At 47.1% G+C, this 12,374-nt stretch overlaps 1 protein-coding gene across 1 annotated transcript; it reads left to right on the forward strand.

Annotated features, from left to right (window-relative positions):
- Positions 1 to 3,065: 3,065 nt before the first annotated feature.
- TEDDM1 (transmembrane epididymal protein 1) lies at positions 3,066 to 3,968 on the forward strand. Its single transcript, XM_055418798.2, has one exon. It carries the CDS (start codon positions 3,066 to 3,068, stop codon positions 3,966 to 3,968), a length of 903 nt encoding a protein of 300 aa, XP_055274773.2.
- Positions 3,969 to 12,374: the final 8,406 nt, after the last annotated feature.

Genomic DNA, 12,374 nt, shown 5'->3' on the forward strand with positions numbered 1-12,374 from the left:
GCAGTGGCTGTGCCTAGGGGCCTTCAATTACATGGGGTGGTAGCTGGGGGAGCAGATTTGAGGGAAGTCTCACCATGGAGCAACCAGGCTAAGAAGGACTTCTATGGGTTCCTGTGGTCAGAGTTTTCCTCATGAAACTCTCTTCAGGTACTCAGTGTCCACAGACCCTGGAGCTGCCTGCCAGCTCTGCTAATCATTCACTACCTTTGGCTTCCTTCTCGGCTACTCATGGGCAGTGTCTGGTTTGGGGTGGGCGATTCTTATCTTCAAAGTCTTGATCAGGATGTTTATGTTGTAATGAACAACACGCAGATTTGGTGCCTGAGCAACCCGGATGGGACCTGAAGTGGGGCTTCTTGTCCTCATGTGTGCCACTTTCAGCCTCACACTGCTATTGGGTCAGTGCTGCTGTTTTCTCTCCTCCTCTGGCCTCTGGCTCACAGCTGCCAGAACAATTGTCAAGGAGAGTGTGGGAGCTGGAGGAAGCTCTGCTGCTCCCAGTTCACTAGGATCACAGCCTCAAAGCAGTAGAAGCAACAGTAAGAAAGAGCATGTGTGGCTCCCTTGAGGCCTGCAGACCATGTACTTCTGTCCCAGCCCTGCTGATATGCAGAAGAGCAATACATCTTGTGCTTCTCCCAGATCAAATCCCCAAACCCAAGACAATCCCTGGGGTTCTGGCCTCCTGACTTGCTTCAGAAGTGTCACTCAGATTTTCCCCTTGAATCTCCTTCCTCTGATCATTGAGCCCTATGGTGCTCTCACAGTGTTTTGATAATTCACCAAAAAGGAGATGGAGACAGGAGATAAATATTCTCCTTTCTGTGCAACAATATTCATGCTGTTTATTTTCACTTTAATAGAAGGTTAAATTCAACACAATTTTTCTTTTCAGGTGAAAGGTATGATATGCAGCAAGTCAGAGAACTCAGATTTCTGACTTCCAGTTGATGCATTTTTTCACTTCTTCATGCTGGCTTCTTAGAACTGTGTTTCCATATCTCAAAGAAAACAGCTGTTGCCTCCAGATTATGGAATTATAGATGACTTGTAGTGCTCTTTTTTTGTGAATGTATTTTACCTCATTTTTCTACAATGACTATACATTGAATAAAAAACACCTTATGTTACAATTTTTTAAAGAGTAAACTCCCTCAGAAAGCTGAATTAAGCTCTTCCTAATTTACTTTCACACTCAAATCCCTAGCCCCTCCAAATCTCTCAATAGTAAGAAGAAATCTGAATTGCTGTCGTTCTCAAGGGCAGAAAGATTTAACTTTTTTTCTGGTATTGATTAGACTTGAGAATGTACAGGTAGTTGGGTAGGAGTGAGGTCTCAGAGGCAGTGCTGTGAGCTGCATGTAAATTCTCCTCCTCTTCACTAGGGGCACTGCCAGCATACAGGTGCTGCCTCTCTGCCCCACAGCACTGCTTGTACCTTAGAGAAAGACGGTTATGCAGACTGTGAGGTCAGTACTGTTCATGTTGAGGGGTGAACTTCCTGTTCCCTCAGCATAATTATCACCCCCAGAGAAACTCCTATTGCTTGTACCTCCTACAATAAACCCAAAACCATCGTAGGCTTCACATTCCCTGTACTTTGTTCTTCATCATTCTCTCTTCCTTATACTCAGCTGGCTGTTACCCAGTACCTAGAACTCTGTCTTCTGAGATGCATTAGACACTAGAGGACTCATAGATAAATGAAACTGAGGGGATAATCCATGTTAAAATGCGAATGGCCAACACCAGCTCACTGGAGTCACTCCTCTCGACAGAACCAGAATTTTAGGGATTACACCTTAATTCCTTGTATCAGTTACAGAAGGATCATGGGAATATGAATTTCTCAAGGATATTAGACCTTACACATTTGGAGTGAAGAAGTCTATGGAAGGCTTTTGGCTCTCTTCTGTGTGGTGGGCTGGTGGTCCTTTCATCTCTGTGTGGCAGCAGGCAGGAAGAAGTATGTTACACACACACACACAAAAAAAAAAACTGGGAAAGAGCAAGGACAAAATACAACCTGTGAAGACAGGCTATAGCTTGTCTTCCTCTCATCACCTCACAGTTCAGTGGCAGGTGGCTTGCAGAAGCTTGTGTCCTTTACACAAAGAGAAGCTGAGGGAGCCATAGGCCTGGCTGCCTATACCAAGGTGAGCAGATCAGTAACTGAATCTCTGGGCACCTGGTACCCTACGCCTTCAGAGTGTATTAGGTTGCTGCTTTACTTCCATCTTCAGATTCTTACGTAAACTTCTCTTGCAGTCAACTCAATCTCAAACCATATAGGGAAGGTAACTCTGGGAAACATGGCTCAAGCGTAGGTTGACACAGTACAAAATATCCAGTCCCTAAAATCAGTATCAAAAGGTAGCTTTTCAGATCCATTTACTGGCCATTAGAAATGCGGATGTGGGGAGACAAATGTGGGAATGTAAAGAGGTAAGGGGTAGAGAGGAAGCGAGCTTTCTGGGTGATCCTCAAAGCAAGTCTATAGAAGAACAACAGAAAAGCCAGACAGGTGCGAAATATGATCATGTATCGAAATGTTTTAAAATATATGTGTCCAGAAAGAAAACCCTGTGATTGGGCCAGAGTTACGTCTGAGAGGTGCCGAAGGACACCCGAGGATTTGTAAGTGCTCAGGCTTCCTCTCGAGAGCATGGCAACCCCTAGTCCCATTCTATCCTCCTCTCTCCTCTGAGTGCTGGGTAGGCAGTCCCAGGGGGAGGAAGCCATGGGAGAAAGGGACAAGTATGACCAGAAGCACCCCAAGGGCCCTAGAGGGGGCCCCTAAAGGCACGTTCACCAACTTTCTTCTTTGGCAGAAGCCAGTTAGTTCCCAGTGTTCCAGAATGGAATGGAACAATGAGGCTTTATGCCACTAAAGCCGTAGGCTTGTTTCAAGAAGCACTTCCTTTCTGTGGGGGAGCGGTGGGTGGGGCAAAACGATAAAAGTTGGTGGAAGGCAACTCTATCCAAAGTCCAGACCTTGAGGTGGCCCTAGCAGGACGTGCCTGGGTTTTACTCTTCTCGCCTTCATTAGATCGATTTGTGATTCAATGGGAACCTTTATCGGTCACGTGTATCCAGGGTTGTTCCTACTTGCATACGGACTGTATCGAGCAGTAGTGGTCTCCAAAGCTGTGATATTCAGCGACTCTTTCCCGGATCCTTCTTTGCCTCCCAAGAATAAGGGGAGATGGGCCAGGCTGTGGAAAATGTCCCACAGAGGTTTGCTGAAGATGCTGGCTGGCTTTGGCTTGATGGCGTATGAGATCAGCTGCGTTGAGAGAGGGTTGACACTGATGAACAGGGACCTGCCACCAAGATTCATGTACGCCAAACAGTGGCAGCACCTGACCATGTTCATCCTCCTCACCCTCAACGGCTGTATAGACATCATGAGCAAAAACTTGCTGCCTCAGCGCTGTGTGCCCCTGGAGAAAGGGGTCTTGGTGCTGACCTTTTATGTGCTCCTGCTGCTGTTGGTGTCGCATGTCCAGGACTCCGCGGGGGTGGAGATGCATGTTCACTCTCTGCTCATCTTGGTGGTGCTGCTGCTGATGCTGGTGTTCACCGCCAAGCTGTGGGCTCCCGACACGTTTCAACTCGCTGTGATCGAGACCTTTCTGTTTCAGATGATGGGTTCCTGGCTGGTACAGGCGGGCTTCATTCTGTACAAACCAGTCTCTGGCTTCCCATGGGAGGACGATAACATTAGTGACATCATGTTTGTTACCACCTTCTTCTGCTGGCACGTGATGATCAATGCTTTGTGCCTGCTGGGAATCTATGGAGTGTCTTCCTTTTGGCATCGTTGCTACCATCCTAGCTGGAAGCTGACGGGGTCCAGAGAAGCTCCATGTTACATATACTCCAGGAGACCCCTCTACCAACTGCTACAGGAAGTGGAGCAGTCAGAGAAAGATGACCAGGCTCTGCTTTCAAAGAGTTCACCCTGAGACAGGGCCTGGAAAACCTGGCTCACTTTCTACCCCATCTACCCCCCTGTGGCTTCTCCCAGACATGCACTGTACCCTCTTTGGTCCCTGGTGAAGACATAGTGGCCATGAAGAAAAGCCACTGGTCTCCATCTGCCAGCGCACCTCCTGTCCCTGAACATCTAATCGTTGAGGAGACGAGAAGGGGATGCTGATAGGATCGATGGGGTTGGGGGATGGGAGTAAGAGGAAGTGTGCAAGGAGAGTCATAGGGGGAGAGAATGCAATAGAAGGGGGGCTATGAAGGGGTGAGAGGAGAGTCTGTTATTCACCACCAGATGCTTCTCCAGGCACAAGTGACTGCCTGCCTTTTACCTGATGGAATATTGGTTTCTCACAACTCAAAACTAGAATCATTCAAGTCTCATCCTGACAAAGAATAGTGGGTACTTATGCGTGCTTCTCGGAGAAGGCAATGGCAAGCCACTCCAGTACTCTTGCCTAGAAAATCCCATGGATGGAGGAGCCTGGTAGGCTGCAGTCCGTGGGGTCGCTAAGGGTCGGACACGACTGAGCGACTTCACTTTCACTTTTCACTTTCACACATTGGAGAAGGAAATGGCAACCCACTCCAGTGTTCTTGCTTGGAGAATCCCAGGGACGGGGGAGCCTGGTGGGCTTCCATCTATGGGGTCACACAGAGTCGGACACGACTGAAGTGACTTAGCAGCAGCATGCGTGCTTAGCAAAGTGGCACCACCATGTGGAAATAAGATACATAGAATTTATAATTTATATTGGTTGAAATGACACTTTTGCCAACTCTTCTCTCCCCCACCCCCCACCCCAACACTTTCTAATGACTGGCTTCATTTCAAATTCAAACTAATAAAGTAAAACTTTATTAATGCTTTGCTATGGTGACATTTCAAATTTGCAGGCTTAAATTTTTTGTAGACTTCAAATGTTCAATCTCTCTCCAACTTCCTCCTTTAGTACTCTTATTCGTCACCATCACTACCAAGGTGCATATAATTTACTAGATCCTGTCCCCCTTGGGCAGTGGCAAATTTCACTGTCTTGCATCTCACAGAAAGCCATTCCACAATCACATCTTTGCCATGTTCTTTGGTACCCAGCAAAAAAACCACCTTCATCCTAATCCCACTGAGTACCTCGAAGGAGGCCTTCTCCAAGAATTCCTACTGACTCCCTTGTTCTGGAACTCCTAAGCACTTATGCCACACCTGCCTCGTTAATTTGCTCACACAGCTGACACTTTGCTTTGTTCTGTTTCTGCAATCATTTTCCCTGGGTAGGTTTTTCCTTACCACCTTGAGTGTAGTCTCCTAAGAGGTAAGGACTTTGTCACAGCCAAGTCACGTAACTTCTTATGTACCTATGCACTTCCTATGTACCTATGCACCAAATATGTACCATAGGTGATGCTTAATAAAGGCTTATTTGCTTCCAGAATTTCCACATTCCTGTTCCTTCAAAACGTGTTGCTGGACAGACCCAAGGTTCTGGGAACCTCTGGAAGACACCAACAATCCTAAAGCCTGAGTCACCTCCTTAGCAATGGGCCCACTTTCTTCCTCATTCTTGGGATAAGGAAATCCACTAAGCTGTTTCTGAAATGTTTACTCTGTTATTATTTTTTTAATCCTCACACGTGTTTCTATAAGGAACCTCTAGAAAGCTGAGACTCAGCAGGTTGACTTGTCCAAGTCTTGTAATTGGTACAAGGCAAAACAGGTATTCAAGTGCAGGTGTGTCTGACTGAAGCCAGTGACTATGTCCTCTGGGCCACGGGGACTTTGCCGATGGCAATGGATAAAGGAGTGACCCTCAAAATGAAATTGTTGAGGGACTTACCTGGTGGGTCCCCTTGCAATGCAGGGGACGCAGGTTTGATCCTTGTTTGAGGAACTAAGATCCCACATGCCTTGGAGCAACTAAGCCTGCATGCTGCAAATACTGAAGCCCGTGTGCTCCACAGCCTGTGTGCCACAACTAGAGAGCCCGCATGCCGCAACTAAAGAGCCTGTGGTGCCAGCAATGAAAGATCTGCATGAGGCAATGAAGATCCCGCATGCTGCAACTAAGACCCTTCACAGTCAGATAAATAAACTGTTGAAAGAAAGGAAATGAAGAAAGTCAGCCAGAAAGCCCAGCTGGAGCAAGAGGCATAGTACCAATACTCTATAGACATCCCCCCCCAAAGAGTGCGTCTGTCACTTTCTGTCCATGACCACCCCCAAGTCTCCCCTGGGAATGAAAGTCTGGCAGGCTCTCAACCTCTAGTTAGGCCTTAAAATGTCTGGGCTCAGATCCAAGTGAGGGCTGAGAATAAGAATTGTTTGTGACCAAGTTTTCTGATCCTTGTTATTTCTGCTTAACTCTTGGTTCCTAGACTCTCTTCAATTACGTTTCGTGGGGAACTCCTTTTCTCTTTACCTCTCATACACACTGATGGGAGATGAAAAAGCACAGATGCTGCCGGCAGCCCATTTCTAGTCACTTGAGGTCAAATTTTATAATGATAAACAAACCAAGTAATCAGTTGATGTCCCCAACATATTATCTCTTAAATATCCAGTGTAGATAATAAACTTGAATGTTATTAATTTACTATATAGTATTTGAGACGTAACAGCTGGCCTTGAAGGCCAGCTAAGACTTCCCAAACACTTCTAAGGTTATGTGGAGAAATTTGCAATTCTCACAAAATTCCACCAGAGGGCACTACATCCACATCACCCCCAGCCAAGCCTCTCACTCTCCAACCCAGTAAACAAGTCTCCCAAGTACTGGTTCAAACGAAGTGGGGGGAGGGGAAAGAGTCAGGAAAAATACAGAACCAAGTATCCAGAAAACATACCCAAGGGCTGTTTGTTTCCTGTTAAAATTTGGCATGCGAATGTGAAATAAACAGGGATTCTAATCAACTAATGGGATGGGGGTGAGGTAGGAAGGGCTGTGGACCCAGCTGAGGACATCTTTGAGAAGAGCACCAACTAAAGGACATACTCTGATCCAAGTTGTTTTTGACCATAATGCTAAATTTTCTAAACCTTTAAATAAGCTTCAATAATGTTCCAATTAATCCAGAGAACAAAGATAAATCCATACAAATCTCAATACATTGAGAACAGGAACAACACTTATCTATGAAAATCCCAGATTCACGAAACCATGAAACAGGTTATTAAACACACAAAATGATCTCCAAAGATTCCTTTTAAAAAGAACCTGTCATACAGCAATCCCCCCACCCGAATATACTGAATGTCTACTATGTGAGGCAGCACGGGGAAGCCACAATGAAGGACTGAGAGTAAACCAGTTGGTTCCTGCACTGTGGCTACAGCAGGGATTTCAGAGTTTAGAGGTGGTGCCCAGGAATGCATCATCCCCAGCCTGAGAAGCCTGAAGGAAGGGTAACACAAAAAGGCTCTCAGGGGAGCTGTACCTTAGAAGCATGTAAGGCTGTGAAATACTGCACTAAGGTGATTTGAGCAAGAGGCTGCAAATGAGCAAGGCCTCAGCTTTCTCACCGTTAAGCTAGAATGATGTCAAGATTAATTCTAGGATGGCATGGCTATAATTTTCTCAGTAGAAGTCCTACTTATTTTACCATGTTACTTCATGTCTGCTAAGATGAACTTCAGTTCAGTTCAGTTCAGTCGCTTAGTCGTGTCCGACTCTCCGCGACCCCATGAATCATAGCACGCCAGGCCTCCCTGTCCATCACCAACTCCCGGAGTACACTCAAACTTACTTCCTCCCAATTCTCCAAGCAGTTTCCTTTTAGAGGCAAGATTTGGGGTAAGGCTCGAGACCTGAGACTTTAAGTGTAAGGTGTGAGCTGGGAAACCAAGTGTTCTCTACATTTGAATGGTTTCAAGGGGCCTTCAACAAAACTCAATTCAGACTAAACAAAAATAACTGAGACTTGAACTTATCGTTTCCTAACATGAGCTTAAGAGTATACCACAGTCAGAAATGATATAAAGAACAGTTCCTCTGGGTTCAGTATTAGATAATACCGAATTGAGGTGAAACCTGGCCTTTCCTTCTTTACTTATGTAGCTTCAAGTCCAAAAGCTCAGTTAATTGCAGCTTCTCCCCCAAATTTGCTTTAAGAGTAATGACATCAGCTTCCAAGGCTGTTTCTTTTCCTTTTATTTTTGTTTTGCTTTTAGATTTTACAATGGTCTATTCTTTTGGAAAGAACTGGTGTCGGTTTATTAAAAAGGGAAAAAGTTTATAATGCTAGGTTGGGTTTCCAGGGTGTTCCTCAAGCCTGAGTCTCAGCTGTCTCTTTAGCATGAGTTAAGTGTGGTGTTGGAGAAGACTCTTGAGAGTCCCTTATACTGCAAGGAGATCCAACCAGTCTATTCAAAAGGAGATCAATCCTGGATGTTCATTGGAGGGACTGATGCTAAAGCTGAAACTGCAATACTTTGGCCACCTCATGCGACGAGTTGACTCACTGGAAAAGACTCTGATGCTGGGAAATGTTGGGGACAGGAGGAGAAGGGGACGACCGAGAATGAGATGGCTGGATGGCATCACCGACTCTGTGGACGTGGGTTTGAGTGTACTCCGGGAGTTGGTGATGGACAGGGAGGCCTGGCATGCTGTGATTCATGGGGTCGCGGAGAGTTGGACACGACTGAGCGACTGAACTGAACTGAAGGGTTTTGTTCATTGCAGCCATGAAATTAAAAGACGCTTACTCCTTGGAAGGAAAGTTATGACCAGCCTAGATGGCATATTAAAAAGCAGAGACATTACTTTGCCAACCAAGGTCCGTCTAGTCAAGGCTATGGTTTTTCCCGTGGTCATGTATGGATGTGAGAGTTGGACTGTGAAGAAAGCTGATCGCCGAAGAATTGATGCTTTTGAACTGTGGTGCTGGAGAAGACTCTTGAGAGTCCCTTGGACTGCTAGGAGATCCACCCAGTCCATTCTAAATGAGATCAATCCTGGGTGTTCATTGGAAGGACTTATGCTAAAGCTGAAACTCCAATATTTTGGCCACCTCATGCGACAAGCTGACTCACTGGAAAAGACTCTGATGCTGGGAGCGATTGAGGGTGGGAGGAGACGGGGACGACAGAGAATGAGATGGCTGGATGGCATCACCGACTCGATGGACATGAGTTTGAGTGAACTCCGGGAGTTGGTGATGGACAGGGAGGCCTAGCGTGCTGTGGTTCATGGGGTCGCTGGGAGTTGGACACGACTGAGCGACTGAACTGAACTGAAGGGTTTTGTTCACTGCCTACTGAAATCATCCAAATGTTGGAAACAGTCCATTTCCCAAACTACATGTTCTGCTTGAAGATTTGAGTATGTTTGAGCCTTACCCCAAATCTTGTCTCTAATGAGTGCAAGGCAACCAACCACACAGGCCCTAGTAAGGCATGCTCAGGTCACTAGATTAAGGGTTTACAATCTGCAAAGTGAGACTGGGTCCTTTAAAAGAGAAAGAAATTGAGAGAAGAACTCACAGGTAAAGTCCACCCAAAACAAGGCCTTTATTTCAAGCAGTAGAACACTGATGAAGTCCTTTTGTTCAGTCTCCAGCCATTTCCACAGATTTGGAACCAAATTCTGACCTGTGATGTTTCTCTCCCACTCCACCCACCCCTTGGACACAGCTACTCTAAAAGAAAAAAGCCTGACTTCAAAGCCCATGAAACAGAATCCCCTGTCTGCTTTGATACTGAGTGTACCAGGAGACAGAATAGTTCACGGGTTCAAGTGCTCTAATGCTTTTTAGGGGGCAGGAGGAGACTGGGGGTGGGTGGCAATTTAGGGAAGGAGGAGAAAGAGAACAAAGGGCAGCAGACACAGCAAAGTCAAACTGGATGAAACAGGCCATTCGCCTTATAACTTCTCTAAAAATCCAGTCTGGGTTTCTGGCGGCAAACCAGTTAGTTTAAGCTCTTTCTTCTGCTTTTTCTTCCTTCATACGCTTTTAAGCTTCCCTGAATAGTCCTTGAACTCATTTGGGCCCTAATTCAGTTTGGTTAAGTAAGTAGGGGGCTGACTAAGGAGGACAAGGCCTCTTGTTCTGCCTGAAAAGCTCAGTGGTCATGTATTACCTTGCTATGCCCCCGGTCACATGAATGGATCAAAGCAAATCCATTTCCACTCTTGGAAAAGCAGCTCAAAGCACATGTTCTCTTGATGGTGCCGCTGTCAGTTCTGTGTGGTCAACAAACATCAGTTATTGACCAGTTATTGACACCCCTGGACACTCCTGGGGGACACACAGATGAATAAGGAAGGTTAAGACACAAGCCAGGGCAGCAGGCTGACTCACATACTAGAAGTTTTAAGAACTGTGCTTGCGTCTTACTTTTCTGTTTTCTATTCCGTGTGCCATCCCTACCTCGGGTGCTGGCGGTGACCAGTACAGTAGAAGGCTCTGGCTCACTTCTGGCAGTCTGGCAACTGAAAATTAACATTTTTTAAAACCAGAACATGGCCTTTCCCCTCCCAACACCCTGTCCTCAACTATTTAAGCTCAAGACTTAAATAAATAAATGGAACGAAGATAGCTCACTTTGTTATCAGATTTAAACAACCCACTCTCATAAAACTAATGGTGGCGCATTACCCAGAGTTAGAAAGTTGTACTTCATGGGTTATGGCAAAGAAAGAAATAATCTAATCCCTTCAGATTATCTTGGCCTATAAAAATTACAATTATTGCTTTCTAGCATTGCTGTATGTGTGTGCCATCACAGTTAATCCTTAATATACAAGGTAGCTGTTATGCCTAATTTGTAGGCAAGGAAACTGAGGCTTCAGTCTAAGCATCCACCTGAATATAAAGTTGGTAAGAAGTCAAGCCCAGATTTGAACCTACATTGCCTGACCTGACGCCCAGCCTTTCACCATCATTTGAAGGTTCACAAGTTTAAATGCAAGTGTAAGGACAGAATACCTTACACTTGCAAGGCAACTTACTTGGTCCAGAATGTCACCTGTCTGAAACATACCAAAAGCCTCTGTTTGAGATGAATCTTGAGTCTGCCATCTTAAAGCACTGCAGTGTTAGCCACACTCTCACAGGGGAGGGATGTTGACCAAAGAAGCCAAGTTATGTGTGTGGTCACAGACATTTCTTTTCCATATTTGTGGTACAAAAAATAACCAGAAGAGCAAACTTCTTCCCTTCCTTTTCCAAAGAAACACGATTTCTTAGTTTTCAAACAGAAAATCTCATATAGTGGGGCTCTTGAAAGGTGCGATAAAGGCTAGACACCATCAGGAGGATTCAGGCAATAAAAACAGTATGATTAAATCTTATCACTGGTAGCAATGAAGACATTATATTCGTGTGTGTTGTATACATATATATAAAATTGTGTATCTGTTGACAAACATCCTTTTCAAGACTTTGTTCACACACACATTTTCTCAACTATCCTAATAAAGCTCTGAGGAGAGAAGAGGAAGGGGTACTAATTCTCGTTTTCCAGATTTCAAAGACGTGCAATAAATTACATAAAAAGCAACACCAGACAGAACTTAAATTTTTGACGTACCCTAGGTTTCAAAGGGGGAGATGCTAAGACCTCCATCCCCTGTCAGCTGCCTTTGGGACACAGTTCGCACAGAGGATTTCAAATCTGTTGCGCGGCTCTAAAGGTCGTCTCTTGAACCGCCTTATTTGATGTGCAGACGAGGGAACTTGGGTCCAGAGAGGCTGCAGAGCTGCCTCAGGTGTGGCCGAGGGGCTGTGTCTCCGCCCGCCGGGATCCTCTCTAGGCAACGAGACAACACACAGCGCGTTCACTGCAGACGGGAGATGGGCGACTTCGGGTCACCTCCCCGGACCCGCCGCGGGGCCGGCCAGGGGGCTCTTTCCGGCGGGCCTCGGGCGGCCCCCCGTCTGCGCCGCCGCCTCCGAGGCCGGCCCCCACACCCCCGAACCCCCTCACAGGCAGGACCTGAGGGCCGGGCAAGGGAGCTGGGGGGTCTCGACCAACGGAAGGCAAACGCTGGTGCCTGTGGGCTGCAATTTCCTCTGGGCCGTGCAGTGGGGCCAGGGAAAAGAACCCTCCCTCAGAATATCTGCCCTGGGGGCGCCGGGGCTGGGAATCACGCGGGGACGGCCCGGGGCCAGGCGGGCGGCGGCGCGCGGCAGCCCGGGCCCGCGGGGTCCTTCCCGGCAGGCCCCGGGCCCTCCCGCCGCGCGCCCCTCCCCCCGCGCCCCTCCCCCAGCCCGGCCGCGCGCCCCTCCCCCGCGCCCTTTCCCTTTCTTTCTCTCCCGGGTCCGCTCGCCCCCACCCGGCGGCGCCCGCTCGGCGGCTCGCCCAATGGCCGCGGTGCCGGGACGGTGCCTCAGCTGATCCGCCCGGGCTCCGGGCCTCTGGGAACCAATCAGGGTGCCGGGGGCGG

The sequence above is a fragment of the Moschus berezovskii genome, chromosome 17, assembly GCF_049115385.1.
Source record: "Moschus berezovskii isolate FMDL1 chromosome 17, NW_MosBer_1.0, whole genome shotgun sequence".
Classification (NCBI taxonomy): Eukaryota; Metazoa; Chordata; class Mammalia; order Artiodactyla; family Moschidae; genus Moschus; species Moschus berezovskii.